The sequence below is a fragment of the Opisthocomus hoazin genome, chromosome 11 (assembly GCF_030867145.1).
Source record: "Opisthocomus hoazin isolate bOpiHoa1 chromosome 11, bOpiHoa1.hap1, whole genome shotgun sequence".
In the NCBI taxonomy this organism is placed as follows: domain Eukaryota; kingdom Metazoa; phylum Chordata; class Aves; order Opisthocomiformes; family Opisthocomidae; genus Opisthocomus; species Opisthocomus hoazin.
The window spans coordinates 22,469,039-22,495,136 of NC_134424.1; the positions used below are offsets into that span (position 1 = coordinate 22,469,039).

At 52.2% G+C, this 26,098-nt stretch overlaps 1 protein-coding gene across 4 annotated transcripts in view; it reads left to right on the forward strand.

Annotated features, from left to right (window-relative positions):
- The window catches only part of PHF2 (PHD finger protein 2), an 89,504-nt gene extending 87,481 nt beyond the window's left edge, over positions 1 to 2,023 (forward strand). For all 4 annotated transcript variants that reach the window (XM_075433008.1, XM_075433012.1, XM_075433010.1 and 1 more), the window contains one exon: positions 747 to 2,023. In XM_075433008.1, coding sequence (XP_075289123.1) covers positions 747 to 835 — 89 coding nt within the window. In that variant the 3' untranslated portion in view covers positions 836 to 2,023. The remainder of the gene's footprint in view (positions 1 to 746) is intronic.
- Positions 2,024 to 26,098: the final 24,075 nt, after the last annotated feature.

Below are 26,098 nucleotides of genomic sequence, written 5' to 3' on the forward strand. Positions count from 1 at the left end.
AGGCATGGCAGAGCAGGACCACGCTGGGTGGCTGGGTCCGGACTGGCAGCGTGCGGGCGTCAGCAGCGCGCCAGGCTGGGTGAGGGCACCGGGCAGCGGGGCTGGCACTGCCGGGGCAGGAGGAGCCCCAGCTGGCAGAGGGGGTGAGATGAAGATGAGAATGAGGATGAGATGAGGATGAGAGGAGAGGAGAGGAGATGAAGATGAGATGAGATGAGGGTGAGGTGAGGTGAGGATGGGATGAGGATGATATGAGGATCGGATGAGGATCGGATGAGGATGAGATGAGATGAGGATGTGGATGAGATGAGGATGAGGATGAGTTGAGGATGTGGATGAGATGAGGATGTGGATGAGATGAGGATGTGGATGAGATGAGGATGAAATGAGATGAGGATGTGGAAGAGATGAGGATGAGATGAAGATGAGATGAGATGAGGATGAGATGAGGATGAGATGAGATGAGGATGAGATGAGGATGAGATGAGATGAGGATGAGATGAGATGAGGATGAGATGAGCCGCCGCCCTGAGCGGGGTGTGCCTGAGGCACGCATCCCTGGGTGTGGGTATGTAGCACGCCCCAGCCGGGTCTGATGGCCTTGGAGGTGCCGGGCGGGGGGGCAGGGCTGGCTGCGGGGCAGCCTGGAGGGGCTCCGGCGGAAGGAGGCGACCGCGGTGGGTGGGGGGGGTTGTATGTGTGGGGCAGGAGCGGGCCCTCACCCTGCTCCCCCGCTCTCCTTCCAGGGAAGCGCACGAAGAAGGGGATGGCCACGGCCAAGCAGCGGCTCGGCAAGATCCTGAAGATCCACCGCAACGGGAAGCTGCTGCTCTAGCGGCGGGGACGCTGCCGCTCGACCCTCTGCCACCACGATGAGAATCCCTTTTAACTTTCAGCGGTCGGAGTGTACAGAATCCTGCTATAAATATTTTTTAATATAGATGTCCTTTCTCAGAGCGCTGAGAGTGACTAGCCGCAAAAAGTTAATACTAATCCCGGCCGCGGAGGAGCGCATCGGTGCCCCCCCAACAACCCCCGGCCCTCGGGTGAGCCGCCGGCGCAGCAGCAGCGAGGCGGGAAGGCGCCGCGCCTCTTCCCGCCCGGCGAGCGGCACAGAGGGGTGGCGGCGGGGCGGTGGCTGTTGGGCTGAGGCGTTGGGCGCCGAGGCGCTGGCGCTCTGAGGCGTTGGGCGCTGAGGTGTTGGGCGCTGAGGCGTTGGGCGCCGAGGCGCTGAGGTGTTGGGCACTGAGGTGTTGGCCACCAACACGCTGGCACTCTGAGGTGTTGGGCGCTGAGGCGTTGGGCGCCGAGGCGCTGGCGCTCTGAGGCGTTGGGTTGAGGCGTTGGGCACCAACACGCTGGCGCGCTGAGGCGTTGGGCGCTGAGGCGTTGGGCGCCGAGGCGTTGAGCCATGAGGCGCTGGGCGCGTTTCTCAGGCAACCCCCCCATCGCCCTGCGTAGCCGCGCTTCCCGAGGCATCCTTTTTCCTAGAATGTAGCTTGTACATAGCTTTTGGAATAACCACCACCGGTTTTTTATAAGGGGAAAGTCTCTCCGGGGCGCCGCCCGCCGGTACCAGCTCTTTGCGTAACTTCTTGTACGAGGAGGGAGACAGTTATTTTACTAGCACCTTGTGGAGTGTTTCCGTGTTTTGTGACGATGTAATTTATTAATGTTTGTAGCTTTTTATATTTGTACATTTCTTATGGGCTTTGTTTATATACACACATTACCGGGGCGCGGCGCCCGCGGGGAACCAGAGCCACCCGCCGCCGTGGGCGAGGGCCGCGAGGGCCGCGCCGGCCTGGGCGTCGCGCCGGCTTTTTTTATTATGATTATTATTAGTAGTATTATTATTTTTTCGCGACATGTACATTTCTAACAAAGTTTATCGTGGCTATCTATCTATGACGGTGTTTTATTTACCGGTTCATATCAAATGCTCTTGTATCGAGTTCACGAAATCTAAGTAAACCTAGAGCAAAGTTTAAAAAAAGAAAAAAAAAAAGGGGAAAAAAAAAAAGAAAGCAAAGTAAACTATTTCAGGTTTTGTACAGAACCGCCTGGGCCTGGCCTTTGTGTGGGGTGGGCGGGGGGCGGTGCGCGGGCGCTGCGGGGTGCCGCGGGCTGGGAGGGAGGAGCGGGCAGGGCCCCGCGGCGGGCAGCGGAGGGCAGACCGCCCGGCACGGCTGTCCCTGGGGTGAGGAAACCCTCGCCAGGACCCGAGCTTGCTGTGGCACCGCAGGAAGCCCTGGCTGGTCTGGCACGGCCTCGAGCGTCCTGCTCAGATGCCCCACGGTCCGCCCAGGCACGTCTGCCCCCTGGGCAGCGCTGCGCTCGATCATTGGACTAGATGACCTTGAAAGGTCCCTTCCAACCCAAACTATTCTATAATTCTGTGATTCCACCCCCTTGGACAAGCACACACGCTCGTTTCCCTCTGCATCCTTCCTCCGTCTTGGAGGTTACCAGGTGCTACAGGCTTTCCCCTTCTTCTTACTGGCTGAAACATCAGATACCTCACCATCTCCTTTAAGCCATTTCCTCAGACGGACCTTCCTGTCCCTGGGGCCGTTTTCCAAAGACGCCTCGGTTATCCCGCAGCCATGTGCAACCGCCGCTGCTCCCGCAGCTCTCTTCCCTCGCACAAGGTGTTGACATCTCCCACGCCTAGGCTGCTCCCTAGCGCTTGGCCACGCCGCGCTGGCCGCGACACGAGGCAGCTGCGGCCTGCGCAGAGTCACCGCCGTTCGCCCTTCTGGCAGCCCCAGCAGGCCCAGGGTTAGCACTGCGGAGTCCTCGACCTAGAGGTAAGCGTGATGTGCCCTCAAACCCCGGTCGTGACGTGTTTGCTTACTAGCTGACGATGACAGGGTAATGCGCATCTTCTCACTGGCACATCTCTTCCAACAGGTTGCCTTTCGATGAATTCCTTAAGGAGGACAGACGGCCGTGTACGCCGTTGAGGGACTGCTTCCTTCTCGGGAGGTTTTGTCTCCGCAATGCCTGCAGCGGTGGGCCCGCCCTGGGTCTCAGGGCAGACGCAAAGGCCGTGCGTGCGCAGGAGAGGTGGTTGCCTGGTGTTCTGTGCAGCACGAGGCGCTGCGAAACTGATCCCAGTTAGATGCTGCCAGCTTTCAAACCAGTGGCGGCCAGCGGTGACACGTGCTCAGCGGATGAAGACAGTGTTTCCCAGGCGAAGGCTCTGATGACCCGCTTGGATTGAGGGATCCGAAGGACGAGGAGGTGCTCACGGCCCAGGGTAAGCTTTTGGCCGAGGACAGCGTGGCGAGCGTATGCAGGGCCCCAGGGGATGTTACCCTGAGGAGCAGGGCCCCAGGGGATGTTACCCTGAGGAGCAGGGCACCAGGCCCTGGGTGGGTGCACCAAGAGGCAGTGGTTTGAGCCTCTCCTTGCCTTCTAGTAGAGAACTTGGTCCAACATTGGCCATTAGTTCCTTGCAACGTCACAGTTCCAAACGGTGCTGCTTCTGTAGATGGAGCTCCCCGTCCCACCTGTTTCCCACCTTTTCTCAGGAGTTCCCTGCAAGACTGGGGAGCCCGCTGCCGGCAGGCACGTCTCCTGCCTGCGTCCCCACACCCCCCTTCCCGCTCCTGCCTGCGTGTTCCCCCCGGCGCCTTGCGTTGGCTCGCTGAGCTGGTGAGAAGCTCACCCAGGGCCAGAGAAGGACGCGCTTCGTTTTCCTGGTGGAACGGTGTCTGGGCTCCTGGCGACCTCCAGCAAGCGCCAGAGCAGGCCGGTGCCTGCACGCGTGCGGAGTGGGTCAGGAGTGCGGTGTTTGCTGGCCGCGGACTCCTACCTCCCCTTGGCCCCTTGCAGAACGGCAGCGCACGGCCGGCTGCTGTAGGACCACGCGAGGGTGCGTGCTGCTAAGCGGGAGACGGGCGGTTTCTTCGATACAAGGCACCTTCCCGTTCCTGCCGTGTTCCTGTCGGTCCGTGACCTGTTACATACAGAGCCCCTGACGTACAAAGCCCGAAAGAACGTGCGAGTGACCCGACACGTACGGCACAGGCCACGCCAACGTGGCCGCCTTCTCTGCAACCGCTCTCCAGTGGGATGCTCCCTCCTGGCTATCGACAGAGCATCGGTGGAGACGCTGCTGTGCCCGCAACCGCTGGCGGTTTGGCCCTTCCCGCGTTCCCACCCGGCACCCCGCGCTGCTGGGGCTCGGTGAGGCGGGCAGGGGCTCGGTGAGACGGGCAGGGGCTCGGTGAGGCAGGGGCTGGGTGAGGCACTCGGTGAGGCGGGCAGGGCTCGGTGAGGCACTCGGTGAGGCGGGCAGGGGCTCGGTGAGGCAGGGGCTGGGTGAGGCAGGGGCTCGGTGAGGCACCCGGTGAGGCGGGCAGGGGCTGGGTGAGGCAGGGGCTCGGTGAGGCACCCGGTGAGGCGGGCAGGGGCTGGGTGAGGCAGGGGCTCGGTGAGGCACCCGGTGAGGCGGGCAGGGGCTGGGTGAGGCAGGGGCTCGGTGAGGCACCCGGTGAGGCGGGCAGGGCTCGGTGAGGCACCCGGTGAGGCGGGCAGGGGCTGGGTGAGGCACCCGGTGAGGCGGATAGGGGCTCGGTGAGGCAGGGGCTCGGTGAGGCACCCGGTGAGGCGGGCAGGGGCTGGGTGAGGCACCCGGTGAGGCGGGCAGGGGCTCGGTGAGGCACCCGGTGAGGCGGGCAGGGGCTGGGTGAGGCAGGGGCTCGGTGAGGCACCCGGTGAGGCGGGCAGGGGTGCGCGTCTCTCGGGTTCCCGCCCCGGCTCGGGGCTGCGCGGAGCTCCCGGGCGCTGCGGGTTGCCGGAGGTGGCCGGGCTGCGGGGCCGGGCTGCCGGCGGTGCTGGTAACGGCGGGGCTCGGCCAGCGGGGGGAGTTCCCCGCCCGGGCACGGCGCGGCCGGGGGAGCGGGGCCGGGCGCGGCGGAGGGCGCCGGCGGCTCGTTCCGGGAGGCCGCGGCGAGGCCCCGCCTGGGCCCGCGCAGCGATGGGCGCTGGCCCGAAGGACGCGGTGCGGGGCTGCAGCTCCCGTCCGCGGACAGCGGGGAGCGGGTGCTGCTCCGGCTCCCCGCTGCCGTAGCCCGGGGCTGGCGTGGGAGCTGGCTGCCGGCGTCCCCGGGTTCAGCCGGGAGGATCCCAGCTTTCACTGACTCCCCTCTGGGCACCTTGAGAGAGCACGGCCGGGAAGGCCCGAATGCTTCGTCCTAACCGAGGACTCGAGCTGGGCTCGTGTACCAGCGCGGAGGCTTTTGCAGCAGCACAGGCCCGGGGCTGTCCACACCGTGTTCCTGGGGAGGGACGCCCGTCAGCCTGTCCTGCCTCCCGGCCCGGGGTGCCAGGCACGCCTCCAAAGGGCAGCGAGGCGGCAGCTCCCGTTGTGGGACGGCGTGGTTTCCGACACACGCGGCGTGGCCAGCAGAAGTCCGAACAGTGTTGTTATACTTCTTCAAAGCATTTCTTACCCTGCCTTGTCCATAGCCAGTATGGACTGTAGTCCAGTTTCCAGTGCTGCAAACATCCTTCACACGCTGCTTCTCGGGTATTTCCACGATGACGTTCCAGAAAGGACGGCCTTGCTGGCCTCTTGGGTTGCTAGGGGCTTCTTGCCGTTTTATTCCTGATTTATCTTGGCTGTTTCAGTCTTCTCCCTAGGAAGAACATGCAGGGGCTTGTTACAAATCATTCCTCAGTCCATGATTCTGTCCAGTCATTTCAAATCTCTCGCCTGTTTCCTGAATTGTTGGCTTTCTTTGCCTGCAAGGTTTGTGCCTTTCCTCCGTGTCCCCAGCAGCCCGTGTCTTTCAGTCACGTGCGTACGCGCCAGCTGACGGGGTGTGTGGCTCAGTCCCGGCATTCGCCGCGCGTGGTCGGCAAGTGCAGTTGTGTCTTTGTCTCTACAGACGGGCTGCTGACCCTGGGCAGTTAACACCATTTCCAGGCAGCTCCTTCACCCCTTCTCGGACAAACTCCAGAGGGCTCTGCATTTGACAAGTTCTTGTCCTACATAAATGTAACACAAAAACTAGAGCATAGACAGGAAAGTGGTGGAGGGAGGGCAGCCCAGCGTACCCTCTGGCTGGCTTGATACTTCCCCTCAACCAGCAGGCACAGGGCACCTGGCACAGGGCCGATCTCTCTCCGGCTCATCAGCAGACCTCTCCAGCAGGCCTCCGAGCAAGCACGGCTGAAAGCTGTTTGGGTGCCGGTGAGACAGAAATGTAACCTTTTTTTTTTCCTTACAATATCTCACACTGACAGTACAGCCTGTACAATTGCAGTCCACATGCAATACCTCCATGGTGTTATGGGGTGATAGTTGGTGATGGTTGGACTTGATGATCTTAGGGGTCTTTTCCAACTTTAATGATTCTCTGATTCTATTCTGTGATTCTCTAGCAGCCCCCGGACTGTCCTGGGCCCCTCTGCCTTGCTGCTGTGCTTGGCGAATGCTGCGCCAAACTCTGCTCCAAGAGCAGCTGTGCGGAGATCCTTCTGCCTGCCCGGCTCCACATGCAGCAAGAGTGTGCTTTGTGTTCCCCACAGGCATTTGAAGAGCCCACAAAGTGTTCCACGTTTACTCTTGCAAAATTGGCTGAGGATGTGGAGCACCCTCAGGTAGTCTCTCTGTGCTTAGCAGGTGCTGTATTGGGCACTTCTGCAGACTCGGGTGAAATACTGCTTAATTCTTTTTTTTTTTTGTCAGTGTAGAGCTACTTGCAGGAGGGACAAGAAGTGCACCTTACATTTTGCTGTTATGGTGACTGGCAACTGGAAATTCATAAACCGGCTGCTCAAGACACGAAGGACGCCATTGCCAGGGAGGTAATTTCTGTGCTCGTGTATGCAGAGAGGCTGTTGGCTGCTCCTGGTAAACAGTTACTAACAACATTTGGGTTTCTGCTGTCTCTAAACTGACATGACTCATTCAAGAATGGACATTGGCACAGCCCCATGTTAATCTTGCAGACCCCACGTTCATCTTTCTTCGCTGACCGGGGCAGGCTCTGACTGCTCTGCAGACAGCGTGGTTGTTACTTAAGGCGGTGGCACGGTGCCATCTTGCACTACAAACGCTGTTCTTTCCATTAACATCTGACATGGATTTGTAGTACCCACCCCGCAGAATTCACAGCATTTGTGTAAACAGTTTTGAAGTTGTTCTCTGTATATCGTGAGAGAAAGTCTGCTTCTCTTCTTCTCTTAAAAGTGTAATAATTATAATTAATTAGATTTCCTTCTGTTTCCAGTCTGCTTGGGAAGATGCACTTTGAGGCCCATTTTTAGGTCACTCTTCTGTCAAACTTTACATAGTTCTTTCCCCCAGCTAACTGTATTTACTTAACATTTAGGTCCATGGTGCGCCCCTTGGAGAACGGCACACAACAGCCTAAAGCTGCCAGCCAGGGCTCGGCCCGCGCCTTGGCTCGCTCCTCCACACGCTGGTGGGTGTTTGCAGACCCCGTGCAGACCAGGAGTCTTCCTCTCACCTTCCACTCCCTGGAATTCGTAATTAGCAGTCACTTGCGTGACGAGGAGACGCATCTTAAAAGGCTTTGTGTTTACTCTTCCGTTTACTGTTTAAAAAGCTTTCTGTGGCAGCCCAAGGAAAACACGATGCCCCCTTTCTTCCTGAGGTCACCAGGGCATCTCCTCACGCCAGCCTGCACACAAGCCTCGTGCCCGTACCATGATGGCGTTCGTCACTCATTGCTCGCTGTCAGGTGGGAGAGGGCAGCGGGCACCACAGGCCGGACCCCTGCTGTGACCGCAGCTCTTTTGCAGACGTTTCTTCATGGTCGTGGAAAACCTGCCGCCGCTTTGCGAAGACTCTGCACTTGTGCTGCAGACCTCAGCGAGGACCACGCGGGTCTGCAGGGCCTGTCGGTGGTGACGGTTCAGTCAGGAAGGTAGAACAAAGTCTGTGTGTTGCTTTTCTTGACGTAACCAGAGGACTTTTAGCACAAGGCCATTTGTGTAGTCCCTCCCACACCTCTTAATTCTTGGTCCACTTTATACTACAGGGACCGTCTGTCTCAGAGAGGATTTATTTTCCCTGCATTTGTGGTGTGGAACAAACGGCTGTTTCCCAGAGCTGAATCCCTCTTTAAGGCAATGCTGTTCACAGACCTGCGGAGTCCCTGACACCAAAAATGCCGTTCCTTCCTTACCTTTCTGCCCTTGCTCTTTCTTTTCCAGCACCGTAATGTACCTCCAGCCCCAGCAGACTGATCCCCCTCTCATTTGCTGGCAGGCTGAACAAACAAGATGCTGCTATGTAGGAACATCTGCAAAATGTTCCTGCACAGAACTTGCCAAAGCAGAAGGTGGAGCGCTACGCAGTGCATGAAGATGAGACACTTCACGCGGGTGAGGTGCAGCGCTGCAGTAGAACTGGGCAAGTAACACTAGCATGGCTCCTCACAGCAAGGAGTCGCTGCAGGGTCTGGGCTTTGCCTTGGTGGACTGGCAATAATAATTTAACTGGTTTCCCCTGGGACACCACAGCATCCTTTTTAGCCTAGTTGTGGCGGTGGCCGTAACATGCCGGGATAACGTCATCCCGTGATGCATGAGCAGAATGCTCAAGAGATCCCTAACGCAACAATGGAAGAGGTGGTATATCAGCGTCATGGGAGCCATTAGACGGGTGAAGTGCCTCTCTCTCTTTCTGTGCACAGCCAGGAGAACTTTCTTCAAATTGCACCTGATAAGCTCGTAGGGAAACCACTCAACACATAGTACCATCATTTTTCTTACTGTACCTCCAGTTTACACGTCTGAGATCAGTAATTACTTCGCTCTCCTGAGCAAGCTGTATCCTGAGGAATTACAGCTGGATTAAGAGGCTGCTGCCTAGCAATCACCCATGGTGAGGAGAGTGAGAACACGCTGGATGGAGCAGCTAAGCTCTGACACGGCGCCGGCGCCAGCTGATGGCTCCAGCCAACCTCGGCCTGCAGGGCTGCCCTCTCCTGCGGGGCTCCGGGGAGCAGCTTCCCTCCGCAGCCGGTGCCCGTCCCTGTGGCCGGCCTCGGGCAGGCTCCGGTGACCGCCGACGCCAGGCCGAGGTGGGAGCGTGCTGCGGCACAGCCCAGCCCTATGGCAAGGGCTCATCCCGGGCTCAGAGCTGGGTGATACTCCCAGGCTGGCCAGTGACTTGCTGTTGGAAGTTCAGAGGAATCGCTTCTGCCTGCTTTGCCGGTAAGTAGCCCTTCTTTTTCCCGTTCCCTTTGATAGAGAACCCTAAAGCTGAGGCCTGTGATGAGTGACACAGCTTCATCCTTTAGCTACGCAGGAGGTTATAATCTTACTGGTAATGGCTGGTGTGGTTCTGTTATTGCAGTGCCCAGCGTGCCTCATTTGCAGAGGCACACAGCTCTTCGCCGTGAAGGCTGGGTGACCACCAGGCTGCTATATCTGCTTGCTGGCAGCAGAAACTCTCCTCCACTGGCCATTTTTTTCACTTTCTTTGCTGAACTCAGCAGTTTCAGCCACATAGCCACTTTATTTTATTGCTGTCATAAAATACACTTGGTGGGTTGGTTTGGAAAACAAACACCTCCACAGAATATGGAATATCAGATGCCCCAGTCCGGAGGAGGCAGAAAGGGAAGAAGGGGTGAATGTTTCCTAGCAGCACTTCTGTATAAATTTATGGGGGCAGCCTGTAAAGTAGGACATAGAACAAGTTATACAATAAAAATTGCACTAATACCGTATGGTTTACATGTCCCTTGCCCAAGGTTAAAGACTGTAACAGCTCCTTTCAACATACTTTCTTAATTCAAGCTCACCAGCCTCGTTACTTTGCCTCAAAACGTGCAAACCTTTAACTTCCCTCAAGGGATATCTTGAAACTTGCTCTGAGAATGCAATATTAATTAAAGAATCTCACCGTGTGCCTTGTCACTGTGTGGCCTCTAGGAAGCCAGAGGAAGCCAGACACGCTCCAGACCTAAAGTGCTCCCTTTGTGTGAGGCTTTTGTTCCCTGCATTCCACCCGTTCTGCCCTGTCACAGCTGATAACAGCTCCCCAGCCCACTGAAAGAAAACTGTCATAGCTAAGTGTACCTTGGCCGCTCACAGAGAATATAAGCTATTAACGAGCTTGTTCTCTTGAGCAGGTCTTACACAAATTGTTCCCTGTCCGGCATTTGGCGTAAGCAGCGATGACAACTTTTCGACAGATGCTGGTGAGAAGAGAATAAAGATGCTGTGGCTTCAGACCATCTGCGGGGATTAAGCCTTCATCACATTAGGTGACTTTCCTGTTCTTGAAACAAAGGGAACTTTTCTTTTTCTGTAGCTACACCCCTCAGTTTCTCCAAGACACTGTTTCGTTGCCAGACGCTTTCGTCATAGCTTGTCTGTCACAGAGCCATCTGAAAACCACTGTAAACTGACTTTCTGTCCCTGTAACATCCGGGCAGATTTAATCCGTGATGCTCATTAATGCTTTTCTAAATCTCCATCTACAATCTTCTGCTTGATCCAGGGCTGTTTCAGGAAGGTTCTGGCTGCTGCTTAGGCCGGCAGCTTCCAGAACCGGCGAAAGCGTGCGATAGTCACGAACGTCCAAAGAGAAAGTGACTCTGCTTTGTAATGCGTGACCTTAAGAGTCACAGCTTTCCATAAGCTTCCGAGCTGTGTGCGATGGGGGAGAGACCTGGAAGTCACCAAGAACGTTGTGATTCTCCATCTTCTGCACAGTGTCGCAAATATCATTTGAGGAACAGAAAGGAACATTTGCTATTAAAAAAAAAAAAGAGGAAAATATTAACACTAGAGTTTGTTTGTCCAATGCTTAAAATTGAACAGGAAATTAAATACATCCGGGCAAAGCAATTAACTTCCATTAAGAAACTCTGCTATTTGTTTTCAGTCCGTTTGAGCTGGGTACAGTAGCACATGACGAGGAAACACCATCAGATGGGGCCTGTTTGTGTGGTGGTTTATCTCATGAAAATGGCTCGGTCCTCACGCCTGATGCTTCTCAAAGCGCCGCGGCTTCCTCCCCCCGTTGCAGTCGTATTTCCATGGAGCTCCCAATTATCACTTTGCACTTTTACTCCTCCCAGAGCCCTGCTGAGTATTTTTCAGGTAGGACTAACAGTGTGGTGAGCTGGTTTCCCACAGATCTCAGCTGGTTAGACATCGCAGACCCGCAGGCAGCAGCATCCTGTGTGGCGTGTGTTGTTCCTGGCCGGAGCAGATGTCCCGATTGTGCCGTGCTGGAGGAACACTTACCCCTTGTGCTAACAGTTGGGCACACAGCATGGTGAGTTGTCCTCCTGACCAGTTTTTGTGCGCTTTCCAAGTGTGCTTCCAGTGAGAAAGCCATGAAAGTGTCGTCTCGGTGCAGCCCAAGCACCCTTCATGCTCCAGAGCTGTCCTGGCTTTGCATTTAGTGCTCTCCTCTTGATAAAAGCGACCCTTCTCATGGCTCTCTAGATGAAAAGGAGAGAAAGTACGATTACTGTACCTGCAGATTGTCAGAGCCCCAGACTGACTTTTCATAGGACATGATCTGAGGTAATAATATATGTCTCCCGGAGATGCTGTTGTGGCAAACAGTTCTGGTGATTGCTCACGTGTCCATGGTGGTGTGGGCTGCCTTCTCACCAGCTGGCTAAAGCCGTTGAAACGACAGGAGAAGCTCTACTGTCCAAGTCGCTCTGTGCATTCAAGCCAAGCGGGCACTGCCTGAAGTACTCTCCAAACTCTGAGCGTCGTGAACTATTGACAGCACATTGCCAGCGTCACAGTGCTGAGGGTTTCCACCAAGTGCAGTGGGCTTTGGGTCAAGGAAACTGCCAGCCATCGGCTTCTTGCTCGCCAGAGGTCAGGTCAGTTCACCGTGCGTCTCGCCACGGAAGGGGGGGTGGATCTCAGGAGTCAGCCAGCTGGTACAGCAGTGCTAATGCCACCTGTAGTGACTCACACTGACCTGATTCATCTCTGCAACAGAAAAGTTCTTCTTAGTCACCGGCCCTCCCACAAGACCCTGACCTCTCTGTACCCACAGGCATTGTAAGGGTGCGGTGCCATCACCCGGGCAGCTAACCTTCTTCCCTGTGTAAGGAGGGAGGAGAGGTACGAAGCGAGCACCTAAAAATCTCACGTTGGTAAATCTCACATGTTGCCTGTTTTAATACGTCATTTCCAAGAAGTCCACAAAAGTCTTTCCAACCCTTTCTGTTACGAGGAGCCCAACGTCTTGAGAACATCAAACCAGACCTTTCAGAGGGAGGGACATAACCACCCCTGTGACTGTCAAGGGAACATTGCTCCGTGTGCAGAAGGGAGCTTGCAAGAAAGCAAAAAAAAAAGGGAAGGAAAAAAAAGTGAAGATTGCCTGGGAGAAGCAAACGAGGATATTCACAGGTTTGTCCTTTGCAGAGTGGGACCACTTTTACTGTCGAAAGCGCTGTTTGTGTAGTGCCGTTGATACTGTACATCAGCACAGCTCTCGCTGCAAAACCTTCCACTAGTCTCTCAGCAATACATTAAGGAACATTAAGAACCAGATGACTGTTGACAGAAACGACAGTTAGTCTCCCCCATCCCCTCTGCTTTGGCAAGGCTGGATAACCTGTAGCTCACAAAACTAGACGGCAAACCAGCTATATGCTTCCTAGGCCATTTCTGACCTCCCTCGTCTATCATTTTTATTCAGGAGCAACACCAACTCAATCACTACCCAGCGAGAGCCTCATGAAATATTTTCCTGAGTTTTAACAATCTTGGTTTGCTAAATGAGGAGCAGAGGGAGAAATAAATCTGTAAAACTTGGGCAGCAAGTGGTTTTTTGATTCATGCTTACCTTGCGCTAGACAAAACGGCTGGTGAACTGTTCGCATGCCTCTTGCTGTGCCTGCAAATGGATATCCTTGGGTTTTGGAGGACCGCCTGTGAGCTTCCAGTTGTTCCTGGCAGGGCTTTTTCTCCCGGTGAGGGCAGAGTGTGGCACTGCAGTCGCTGCCGTCAGAGCCACTGCTGGCGGTGGGCTCCCCGCCACATCGCAGCCGCCACCAACGCTGCTCCCCTGCAGCTCTGTGCGTTGGTGGCTCTCCATAGCACGTGCCCCTTCGCAGAAGCGTTCTCTGGCAGCGGAGGAGAGCAGGGGCTGGGAGGATGGTCAGCACAACTGTGCATTGAGGAGGAAGAAACCCACAGAAACTATCGCATTAAAATAATTTCTTGTTGATTGCTAATTAACCCTGTTAAGCAGAGGCCACGTATTCCTACATTGCCACAAGACATTGTGAGCCCTTGCAGATGGTTGAGCCACCCCATGCGTGCAGGAGGAACAGGATAAATATGATTTGAAGTGGGCAGGTAAGGGACTGCGAAAGGAGCAGAACCTCAGCCTGCACCCCAGGACCTCACTCCGTGTGGTTGGCACGATGACTTCCAGGAAATTCCCACCCAACCATCATCTTCGTTCGCTGGCATGCTGCAGGCCGGCCAGCTCCAGCAGCACTCGGGGCCGCGTTCGCCCGGAGAGCGATGTCCGCGAAGGGTGCGACACGCCACAGGACCACTGCTGGGGAGGAAGCGGCAAGAGGTACGCCTGGGATGATACCGACAGATCCCCTTGTAGCTCACTGCCCGTGCACAATTTCGTGCTCGTTAAATACTGCAGATGCATAAAAACTGCGCAGCCACAACCTTGCGAACCTCTGAAATGGGTGTGTCTTGCAGTGTCGCTAGGTCAACAAATTGACCCTGAATTATTTTTTTTTTTAATATTTTATTTGCCAGCAGTGCACTCTATGCTTAATAAACATTGTCCTACATAGCCCAATCTCTTTTTAAACAGAATAACTGAGTTTTTGAAAGACAACATGACTTCGAAACTTAAGAGGTGGGATCAGAAGTAAGCCACCTGTCAGACAGGATAAGAACCGAGGATTTTTTCTCTGGATTTAACCAGTCATTTAAAATGCAGTAGTTGTATGTTTTGGTGTTCTCTGTATGGTCTCGTTTTAGCATATTTGTACAAAACAAAAGGGTGCCTCATATTTAAAGCCGTATTTTCGACGATTATCTTCTGCAGTGTGTTAGCCAATAACGACAAGGACCCAGGCTCTACTATAGTTATTTTGTGTCAGCAACAATTTATTTATATGCAGAAGTCAAGGGAGTTTTCTTTCTGAAAACTGCCTCAACTCCGGCCCTAAATGGTCAGTAATGCTTGGCCAGGCGAGGCACTGCACGCGCACGCTTCTGTCCCGGGAAGTCACGTTAATCCTGCTACGTGTGCACAGTATGGATTTGCCCAGGCAGAAAGGAATCGACCGTGCTGTGCCTGCAGTCCTCCCACATGGATGCCTTTCCCTGTTCACACGTTGTGCTGGGTGAGGTGAACCTTGGCCCAGGTCCCTTTCCCAAGGCAGGCTCTGGCTCGGGCGCTGGACCCGAGCAGGGAGCGCAGACGCCCAGCAGTGTCTCGCACAGGCTGCGCAGGGCAGCTGCCTGGGCACGGGTGAGCAGGGACAGAAAGAAGTTGCCCATACAGCGGCTGCGATGGAGGGAAGCGTCATAGCTGCAAGTTAAAGGTTTGCTGTTTCTTAGAGCATTGTTATTGCCAGGCATCCCATGAGCAAGCAGCTCATTCTGCGTCCCAAAGGCAGGCTAGCAGGGCGCAGTATTTACGAGGCGTTTCTCTTTGAAAAACGTGCTTAGTTTTGCTGTGAGACAGTGGGCTGGTGGCTGATGGACTCCTGTGTGATTTGGCTGCAGCCCTCGTGCACGGCTCCACGGTGGGAGTCCCGAGCTCAGAGCTACCTCCAGGTTCTCAAGACACATTGCACTGCTTCTGCAGCGTTATTGTCCGTAAGGAGTGACTAGGATGAGAAACCTGGAATAGTTGGGGGGGTTTATCGGGAAAGACCTTGCTTTGCCCCTAGGTATATTCCTTTTATATCTATATTTGGTATATATATGTATTTATATGTAGGAAAAACAAACTAACTTTAGACATAACAATAGCTAAAGGCCATATTTCAACTTCTTGTTCATTGTTATCACTGTTAAACGGCTGTTATTCATAACACAGCCCTGCAGTACTTTGGATCTAATCTCCTTTTGTGGGGTAAAATGGTCGAAACAGCTGCTAAATGGAACAAAAGTGTCATCCATCAGCATCAATTTGAATAAACATAAACATCCCATTTCCTGGCAGGCAAACATGGCATGGGCTGAGCAGCTTACTTCGAGGGTCCGAATGATGCTCCTGGAGCTCTGCCAGCCTGGAAAACGGGGGAATTCACCTGAGCCTGGCAAGTGACACTCCGTTTTGGGGAGTTTGGGGGACGCAAAAGGAACACACGTGTTTCACACCTGCCACGTCAAAGGTGTCTACGCTTTTCTGGGAGCTGGAGGTTGGGAAAGACGAATTTGTGTGGGCAAGTGCTGCTGGTGGAGCGGCGGGCTGTGGGTGCTGCCCTGGGCAGTGTTATTTCACAGCCCTAGCGCTGGCTCCCTGCCTGCTCGTGCCTGCTCAGAAGAGCACGTTGCAGCGATCCAGGGTATGAGAGGAGGCTCTCAGCCGCACCCAGAGTACGAAAACCCCAGCAGAAAAGAGTTCTCCTTGCATCTACTGTACAAAAAAACACACGTCAGTCGTTTTCTCTGTGAGGTGTAGCAGGAGAGTGGCTGGGCTTTGCCCAGCATGGTCCTCGAGACAAAACCAAGGGGACCCCGGCCGACTACCTGGACACCAGACCGCAGCTCGGCTGGGCTTTTGCAGGGGGGAGAGCTTCTAGTGCCTTTCCGCTGTGCAGCAGTCCCCCTGCTCCAGCAGCGTGGGGAGTACCAGTCCCCGGGCAGGCTGACGTATTTCAAGCGACTGCCGGGGAAGGGACCCTTTTAGGTAACAGAAATCAAAAGTGGAAGCTGTTGGCATGAGGTTCCTCTTGAGACTACGCTGCCAGGTTCTTTCTAAGCCCCTTCTTCCACTGCAGCAGCACTTGCCAGCATGCTCCTGGCAACTTGGAAATGACCATGACTGGAGGAAGAGGACAATCAGGAAAGGCGGGTTTTAAGAAGCAGACGTGCTTTCTGTGATTGAATTTGAAGGTTGTAAAGCTGAAACTAATCAGAGAACTGTTTCTCTCTATGAGATGCACAGCTATTTTGAGCACATGCCCATTTCTGTTCATCTCAGGTTCAAAGAAAGGCAGGCACTCGGCATTCAAACGCCTTGGCCGAGCGGTTGGGGTAGGGTGGGTGAGGTCACGCTTTTAACAAACAGATCTGGTCACGGTCTTGTTTAACATCTTTATCAATGATCTCGATGAGGGGATTGGGCGTTCTCTCAGTGAGTTTGCAGATGACACCACGCTGGGTGGGAGTGTCGATCTGCTCAAGGGTAGGAAGGCTCTGCAGAGGGATCTGGACAGGCTGGGATCGATGGGCTGAGGCTGAGGCCAACTGTGTGAGGTTCAACAAGGCCAAGTGCCAGGTCCTGCACTTGGGTCACAACAACCCCACGCAACCCTCCAGGCTTGGGGAAAAGTAGCTGGAGAGCTGCCCAGTGGAAAAGGACCTGGGGGTGCTGGTTGACAGCCGACTGACCATGAGCCAGCAGTGTGCCCAGGTGGCCCAGAAGGCCAACGGCATCCTGGCTTGGATCAGGAATGGTGTGGCCAGCTGGAGCAGAGAGGTGATCGTGCCCCTGTACTCGGCACTGGTGAGGCCACACCTGGAGTACTGTGTTCAGTTTTGAGCCCCTCACTACAAGAAGGACACTGAGGGGCTGGAGCAAGTCCAGAGAAGGGCAACGAGGCTGATGAGGGGTCTGGAGAACAAGTCTGATGAGGAGCAGCTGAGGGAGCTGGGGCTGTTCAGTCTGGAGAAGAGGAGGCTGAGGGGAGACCTTATTGCTCTCTACAACTCCCTGACAGGAGGGTGTAGTGAGGCAGTTGTTGGTCTCTTCTCCCAGGTAACTAGCCATAGAATGAGAGGCAATGACCTCAAGTTGCTCTGGGAGGAGGTTTAGATTGGATGTTAGGAAAAATTCTTTTACTACAAGAGTGGTCAGGCATTGGACCAGGCTGCCCAGGGCAGTGGTGGAGTCCCCATCCCTGGAGGGGTTCAAAAACCGTGTGGATGTGGCACTTCAGGGTATGGTTTAGTAGCAATGGTGGTGTTGGGTTGATGGTTGGACTTGATGATCTTAGAGGTCTTTTCCAGCCTTAATGACTCTATGGTTTTTGTCAGCTCCATCCCAGTATGTCTCCTGTAGCTGTATGTCTACGCTGAGTGAACAGAAGTGAACCTAGAGACAGTGAAAAAAGGAGAATCAAATACATAGTCGATAACTTACACTGAGCTGGAGACAGACTCCACAACTTGGGGATCTGCTGGGGAAAAGGGAAGAGGGAGAGGAGGAAAGGAAAAATAGTGAATCTGGAAAAGGACATGTTGTCTTCACCCACAGGTAACTGCTGCTCCTGTCAGCCACCCTGAGCGGCTGCTTTGCCATCTTCTGCAGGTGCTTAGCTATGGAGAGGCATCGCCCTCCGGTACCTCCTCCAGAGCTCAGGGCTGGTCAGGCAACTCCGGGAACAAGAGCACTGCTCCATCCCAGCAAGCACCAGGTGACATGCACTGTGCCCTGGGTTTCGAACGGGGCGGGAGATGGCACCGCGTCTCCTCTGTCTCCTCTGGAAGGTGCGCTCCAGTTCTTGGCTGGCGCTGCCAGCTGTGCCCCAGTCAAGTAGGAGCAGAGGTATTAGCATTCATTAATTTTGAGGGAGATCACTGTGCCATCCAGGAGAAATCACCCGATACACAGCAAAGGAAATATTATGATTTTGACTCTGGGACTACATGGGAGTTCCTTTTTATCTAAACAGCCAAGCCTCTAAATCTTCCCTTGCAAAAGAAAATTATCAACAACGTGGCTTTTTTAATAACTAAAAGATTTTAGCGTGTTGCAAGTGCGTGCAAAAAATCCATGTGCTTTCAGCTACCATCAGTCCAGACTCAGAGTCCCATTTGAATGTGATCTGCTGTAGGAAAGTAATTGGAAAAATATGGCTAAAAATGTGTGTGTACACATGCACATAAGAAAAGCAGCTTTCATTAAACAGCATTAAACAGAGAAACATGTGCCAGAAGATTTAAATCACAAAAGTTTCCTCTGATTACTGCAACCAGCACTGGGGGTTTGGAAGGGCACCTTGCTCGCGTGCAGCACTGATACCTCCGAGCGAAGAGCTGAAGTCAAAAGAAGAGGGGTGGGCTGGAAATCTGGAGGCTGACAGCTGAGTGTCGTGGATCTTCACTGTTCAAGTAGAAATTGGTGTCGAGACAATATCACGGGGGGCAAATCACGAGAGCTGCAAGTGTGAGACCTCCTCATTTGCTCGAAGCAGCAGTCAGCGCAAGATCTGGTGAGGGTATAAACTGATTTATATCTTCATGGTGAAGATATACACTGACTCTTTTGTAATAAATGTACACCTGCACAGGTAGGCATACCTTGGATTTCCTCTCCGTTTTCTGCCTGATGCTGATTGCTTGTACGTACGTCTGGACTCGGGTTGGTGTTAGAAAAGCGCTTGGAAGGGAAGGAAGATGCTTGGGCAGCGCAGCGGGCCAGAGGAGCGTCCTGAGCTGCCCACCCTGCGCAGCCGGGCATGGCGAGGGCACCGCTGTTTCCAAAGCTGCTCAGGTGCCCTCAGCCCAGCGGAAGCCTGGCAGCTGCAAGAGAGGGATTGCCCGCAGATGCCTTCACCACCGTTTCTGCCGCAAGACAGCTCCAGTCCAACACACTCTGCTCCCCAGGGGCCGTGTCCAGGCTGCAGCAGGAACGGCCGTAGCAGCTCACCGCCCCGTGCCTGTTGCTGGGGGCCAGGAGCAGGACAAGCAACACGGAGCAGACAGAGTGACACCGGAGCTCCCTTGCAGAGCAGCCACACGGGCACGGGGACGTGCCAGGCACCGGCGTCCTTCCCGAGCTCCGCAGCGATGCGCCAGCACCCGAGGGAGCGCGGGCAAATCCACCGCTGCACGGGTGGCTATTTTCGAACCGCAGCTGGCGCACGCACTGCTGCGAACCTGGCAACCAGCTCAACCCCACGTAAGGGATCAAACTGCGTCTGATCCCGCCTGCCTGCCCAGGGAGCCTGCGCTGGCAGCCCCTGCGCTGCGTCCTGGCCTGCCGGGCTGGAGGGGTGCGAAAGCAGAGGTGCCTCGCCGCTGCGCAGCCCCACGTGTGCTGCTCACAGCACGAGAGAATTAGCCGATCTGCCTGGTGACGCATGGTGTTAGCGGGCCTGCTGCTGTAATGGGAGTGCAAAGATCGTGGGTTTGGTTTGTAACGTCTTTAACCTGTTTGTTTTGAGGCTAAATTACCAGACCTTTCTGGTAGGGAAGAAGAGAATTGTTTTGAAGGGGCCTCTGTAACATGAACCTGGAGGTTAGGCATGTCCTTTGAATGTAGCCTGTGACTAGCCGAGGTTCAAGTGTGACACTTGAAAGAGAATTTGTAGTGGCCACCAGAAAGGCAGTTAATATGACAAAGGAGATTTTAATTAAAAGGTATGAATTCATGATGTCGCTCACAGACAAGCGTGAGCCCCGTGCGCCCCGCTCTCTGCACGCGTACGACCCGAGCAGCCCCGCGCTCGGCTGCGCAGACAGGCTTCGGTGGGGGGCTGGCCGGGCGACACAGCCGAGGAGAGCGGCGGCAGCGCTGCGGGAGCTTGCATTGCTCCGACGGAGAAACACAAAGCAAAAAAAAAAATGAAGTCCTCTGAATGGCTTTGACATCAGCCTCCGTTTTGCAATCGCCCCTTCCCAAAGGAGAGCTCTCCTGCTTAGTTGAAGGTTTATAACCTTCATCTTTTTTCTTTTCTTTTCTTTTCTTTTCTTTTCTTTTCTTTTCTTTTCTTTTCTTTTCTTTTCTTTTCTTTTCTTTTCTTTTCTTTTCTTTTCTTTTCTTTTCTTTTCTTTTCTTTTCTTTTCTTTTCTTTTCTTTTCTTTTCTTTTCTTTTCTTTTCTCTCTTCTCTTCTCTTCTCTTCTCTTCTCTTCTCTTCTCTTCTCTTCTCTTCTCTTCTCTTCTCTTCTCTTCTCTTCTCTTCTCTTCTCTTCTCTCTTTTCTCTTTTCTCTTTTCTCTTTTCTCTTTTCTCTTCTTCCCTTCCCTTCCCTTCCCTTCCCTTCCCTTCCCTTCCCTTCCCTTCCCTTCCCTTCCCTTCCCTTCCCTTCCCTTCCCTTCCCTTCCCTTCCCTTCCCTTCCCTTCCCTTCCCTTCCCTTCCCTTCCCTTCCCTTCCCTTCCCCTCCTTCTTCTTCTTTTCTTCATTGCACCGTCTGTGTATCGGGCAGCTGTTCGTGTGCATGGTCCCATGCGGTTCAGTGCGCTCTCCTGCAGCACCCAGTACGAGCAGGTCAGAGTAAGGGTTTCCAGCAGTCGCTTTTTGGGTGCAGAATGAGCACTCCCGCATGGGACCGCCTGCGCGAGGCACCAGCTCCGCCGAGGGCAGGAGGCTCCGCCGGGGCCGGTCAGCGTGCCCTCAGCACGGCAAAGCCCACGTGCTGTGGGAGAGAATTGCCTCAACGACGGTCACTTCAGGAGCAGCACCAAGGACGCGGGGTGTGGAGTGCCCCGTGGGGCCGCAGCCACGCAGGGAGAGGGTCAGGCCGGAGGAGCGGCTGCGGAAGAGGAAGGTGGAACATGCGATCTTCGGGGGGGGAAATACGCAGTTCGTATAATGGCCCTACAATGTATAATGTTTAGAAACGTGAAACCAACAGAGCCAGTAGGTTTTTTTAATTAGGAGTGTAGAGTTTTATGATTTAAAAGGTTTTATAAAGGAGTTTTAAATAGACCATGGAATTGCTATAGCGGGTTTTTTTCTGTTGGAAATTGCTCAGCCATTTGGTTTCTATTTTTTGCAAAAAGCACAAGCTTTTTGAACAATCATTTGATATGCTTGCTGATGCATCACAAAAAGGAGATATGCTTTGAATTCTCCTTAAAAACCCCATGTAAACACAAGGCTTATGTATAATTGCAACAAAATACCATCTCCTTATTGAGTGCTTTCACATGTAATTTCCTCTCTGACTACTGCGTGTAAACACACTTATTGTATTTGGGAAACTCCCGAACCTCAGGCAGAATCAGGATCAATAGCTCAGCAAAGGCAAATTATAGTTTAAAATGTCCATGTTTTGCAACCAGATGCCTAAGATGGTAACAGAGGAAGAAGGAAAGAGGTGTTTTAACATAGAAGTGTGGTTGGATGGCCCAATTTGCCACTCCTTTCTGTCACATGCTGGCACTGCGCACACCAGCAGCATCTTCCACACCCAGGGACTGCTCGTCCACAGGCTGTGGGACAGCCAGGCACAGGAGTGTCGTTTCAGACAGACAAGGGCATTTACCTCTCCGTCCCCTGAACTGTCCCCTAAATTTCTCTTTCTTTGTGTAAGGAAAAGACAATGTCTTCCACCCATTGGCGTGGTGTTCATTTTTTCTTGCATTTTTGTTTCCCTAAAGCAGTGGGAGGCTGGAACTGGTTGGACCTCAGTGGTGGCCACTGCCACGCCATGCCATGGTGGATCCTGACCTGCTCCCAGCTGCACCGCAGTCACCGCCCCAGACCGAGCTGAAGGAAGGGGCTTCCCAGGAGGCTTTATATTAGGAATTCCATAAAGAAATAAGCAACAGCACCAAGACATTACACAGGTGAGAAGAAATAGCAACTAGTGTAAAATTCAACATGACAAAAGGCTGTAAGAAAATGATTAATTTCTACCAAAACAAGTGGGTTGTCTTGGTTTTTGTTGTGCACCTAGCACATTTCTGTGCCTAGGGTCGATTGCTGTGTGCTTCCCTTTTGCTTCTCCCCAGAAGCCAGCCAAAATGCTGTAGGCGTTTTCTATTTCTTGATCTTCAGTGTCCCCATGGAGACTTGCAAGGTCTTTTTTAGTTTAGCACTTAAGCCATTACCACGTTCTTCCCCACAGCTGGCTCTTCTGGACAAATTGTTGAAAGTTTAAATTGTATTAAATTTGTAGATGAATATCCATGAAATTCTCTTAGATTCTAAGGTACTGTTTGTACCCCTAAGGCCATTTATGGTTATAATGGCTATATGGTTATAACTGTCTTTATGATTATAATGGTTATATGGTTATAATCACATTTAGAGTTACAATTTTCCTCTGCTGAAATTGATATTAAAATTTAAAGTAGATAGAGTTCCACCTGTACCTGAAGGCAACACAAGATCGAGTTTCCACTTCTTCAAAGCCCTTCAGCTTCCCCTATGCTGAATTACACAGCTCTGGGCTGAGCACAACAGGGGATTAGTGCAACTTGGACTCTGCCAGTGTTGCAATATGGCAGAGCATAATTTAGCTTGATCCACGTAGAGACAATCACATCACTGGAGTGCACAATAGTGTCGTCAAGAGAAAGAGCTGCGTAACATGAGTATCCTGCAAAAATGGCATGACTGCAAGCTGAAATGGTTTTCCCCTCAACTTTCTGTATATTTTTTATGTTCGAATTTGTTTCTGCTATGCCCTGATTTATCAAAGCACTAAAACACATGCTTGACTTTAAATGCCTTGCTGCAGCTATAACTAATTGCATGCTTAGTCTTTGATGGCTCAAGGTCATAAAGAAATCACTAGCTTTTCCAAACAAATGCTTCAATATGTTAATTGCTAGCAAACCAAATCCCCAGCCTCTTCGGTTATGGGTGTAGGGCTGTATGCCTGACTAGAGGGTTAACATGCATCTACCTGGGATTTCCCACCACACAGTTACTCAGGGTGCAGAGAGCCCAACAGTATCAGACCACACGGGGCGGTTGAACTTTGGCACGTCACACGTTTGCCTGGAAATGCCTGACCAAATGTCCAGAGCAGGACAACTGTGCAGGGCACAGACACAGTGCAAGACCTCTGCTTTCCGTGGGTTCGCATCTGACGTGCAACTTCCTCTGCTTCAGTTTGTGCCCGTTGCCCCTTGTCCTGTCACTGGGCACCACTGAAAAGAGTCTGGCCCCGTCCTCCTGGCACCCACCCTGCAGATATTTATCGGCATTTCTAAGGTCCCCTCTCAGCCTTCTCTTCTTCAGGCTGAACAAGCCCAGCTCCCTCAGCCTTTCCTCATAGGACAGATGCTCCAGTCCCCTCATCATCATCATCATCATCTTTTCACCATTCTTTTGTCTGTAAAGGTAAACCATTACTTATTTCTGAAAGCAAGAGGAGAAACTGAGTATACTAAATGTCCCTTACCTAAACATATTTATACACACACACACAGACATGCACACTGCATGCATACCTATACATGCCATGTGTATATACACACATAGAATAATTTAAACATAAATATAGAAATATGTAAATAATATATAAATACATAAACATACACATATACAAAAATGTGAATGCAGTACTGCCTGAGCAGAGTTCCCATGGACATTCGCTCTGACAGCTGGGGGACATTGACTCCCTCCGCCTATACCGGCTGCTTTCCCCTCCAAGATTCTTAGTAGAACAACAATATTTTAACAGTTGCAGCTTTAAAAAGCTTGATTATGACCAATCATTTCTCCCAGGCAGTTGTATATTTAGCAGAAGGGAAAAATTAAACTTCCCAGGAATGAGGTTATTTAGGGCATAAAATTCAAGGAAATAGGTATTTAGGTCATTGTGGGCATGGTTTTTATTTTCCCTAATTTTCAAATTACTTTCGATTAGGTCTGTTCAGAGTGGAAACTTCTTGATGTGAAATAGATACTATCTAAATCATTAGAGCTCATTCATTGCCATGTGCCACCTTTTAGAGCAATTAAGCCTGACCTTGGGGTTACCTAGCTGAACACACACCGACCCAGGGCACTTCCTCTGAATACGAATAAGCTTGTAGTACAAATACAGTCAGGAGAGAGAGAGCATCGCTCTGGCACAGATAATGCCTTTGTTAGACGGAGCGGGGCTCCGCGGGCTGTCAGACTGTGGAGTCCATTCATTCAGAACATTCTCTGCTGGGATCAGTTCTGGGGTTGGGTGGTTGTTTTTTTTTAACCTTGCTTTTTTGCCCTGACATCTGGAGTCTATCCCTTCGCCAACCTCTCAACCCTCTGCTCAAAAAGAGAAAGTGAGGGAAACAGACGGACAGACTCACAGACAGCATGAGCCCCAAAAAACCTCTGGCAAAATTTTTTTTTAACAATAGTAATAATGTCTAATTTTTGAAGACTTTCTTTCGGATATGAATATTTTTGTCAAAGATTTGCCAGCTGAACTCAAGGCAGTCTCAAAAACCCGTCCCCGCTTCTCTCCAGGTTGGATCTTCTCACTTTCAGACTTTAGGTAGTTCTGGCAGCTGCAGCGTGCGGCACCTGTGCTCCAGATTCGCAGCCCTTTGATCACAATACATTTACAAGGCAAGGAACTTCCAGTATGCGAGTGACTGGTTTCCCTGGAAATATCTGGGAGGCCAGACTACTCATCAGGCTTTTTTCAATGCCTGCTTCCTTTGGCAGAACAAACGTGGAAGCTGCCTCTACTTATTGTATTAAAGAGAAAAGGAGATGCTGGTAAAAAATTAAGTGGGGTCTTGCTTAGAGAACAAATCTTTTTACATGCTGGCAAACGACGCTAAACAATAACTGTCAGAATCTGTTAAAATAGCAGAAAAACAATATTGCTTGGTACAAACCTAATTTTGCTAGCGTTTGTTCACAAACTGCATCTCACGTTTAGTCCTCTTTACCCGACAGACTCCCAACAATCCAAGACAGCTCCAAATGCTGTTTCTTTTAGCTTTCATAACGTGTTTAGCAGGGGAAAGTAAGCCATATGGCATTCGTTCGCCTGGCGGGGCAACTCCTCGTTAGGCTGCTGACCTGAAACGTAATCTCCACCATGACCCACGGGGAAAAGCGCAGGACCCACCTGCAAAGTAAAAGCCCTTTTTGAGACATCGTGCCAGACTCCTGATGGCTCTGTTCGGATTCACCCTTAGGAGGCTTTGCCAGCTCGGATTTCTTTGCTGTGATGTGCAACGGTGGGGCACTACAGGGGTCGTCTTCTGTAGGGAGAACTTCGGAGAGAATCCTTTTTTTTTTCTTCCCCCCTTCCCTCCATTTTTTCCATGCTTGCTACATGTAACATGCTGAATTATATAGAATTGGAAAATTTTCTCTTTTACCCTTAGCCTAGCTAGTGGCCTGGCCTACACACAATGTGTGTGCCTATGCTGACTGCCAGTGGCATTTCAGTGACGTGAGGACGAATCCACGCGTAGCAGGAGAAAGACATTTTTCTGTCAAAAGAAAGGAGTAAGCTTTTCTGTACTAACATTTGACAGTGGATAAAGGATTGATGTTTTTAACGTTTTCTCCCTCCCCCAAATATTTAGGCAACAGCGGTCCTGTGAGCACAACCAAAGGCTCAGAGCCCACAGAGCTCACGCCTCCGGGGCAGAACCGGCACACGGAGATGCCGTCTGAGTTCTCGTTTTCAGCATGGCATTTTGGGGACCAGATTGTACCGCAGTTATCCAAGCTGGTGGTACTGTGAGTGTATAGATGTTACTCATGCCCCTCAATAACTGCTTGCTTCCAAGCAAGTCTTTCTGTTCATCTGCAGGTAGAAGTTAAAGCTGCCGAAGGAACAAAATCAAACCTCCTTGTTCCTCACTGACGTAATCCAAGAGGACAAGATATGGAAATACTCCATACTGTATGACTTCTGCATTCCTTTACACCATCCGTCTTGTACATGAGGTGTGCAAAGTCACAGCACAGCATGAAGAAACAAGGTCAGGACTCCATGTTGGGAGGGCAACACTTATCCTCTATAGTCCGTAAAAGCCTGAAGAATTAGCAAACATTTACAGCCATGGCAGATTTGGGGATTCAAAAAGATTTTTTTTGCAGGTGTAATTATCCAAAAAGGTGATGGAGACTATTTTAAATCCAGCTTTGTCTAAAAATTCCATCCAAAATAAGGATGCAGCTGAATTGAGTTGTGAGAAAAGTTCTTCATGCTGATTGTTATCTTCATAATTGCTAATATATTATAACAATACTTGTTCAAGAAAACCTTTCAG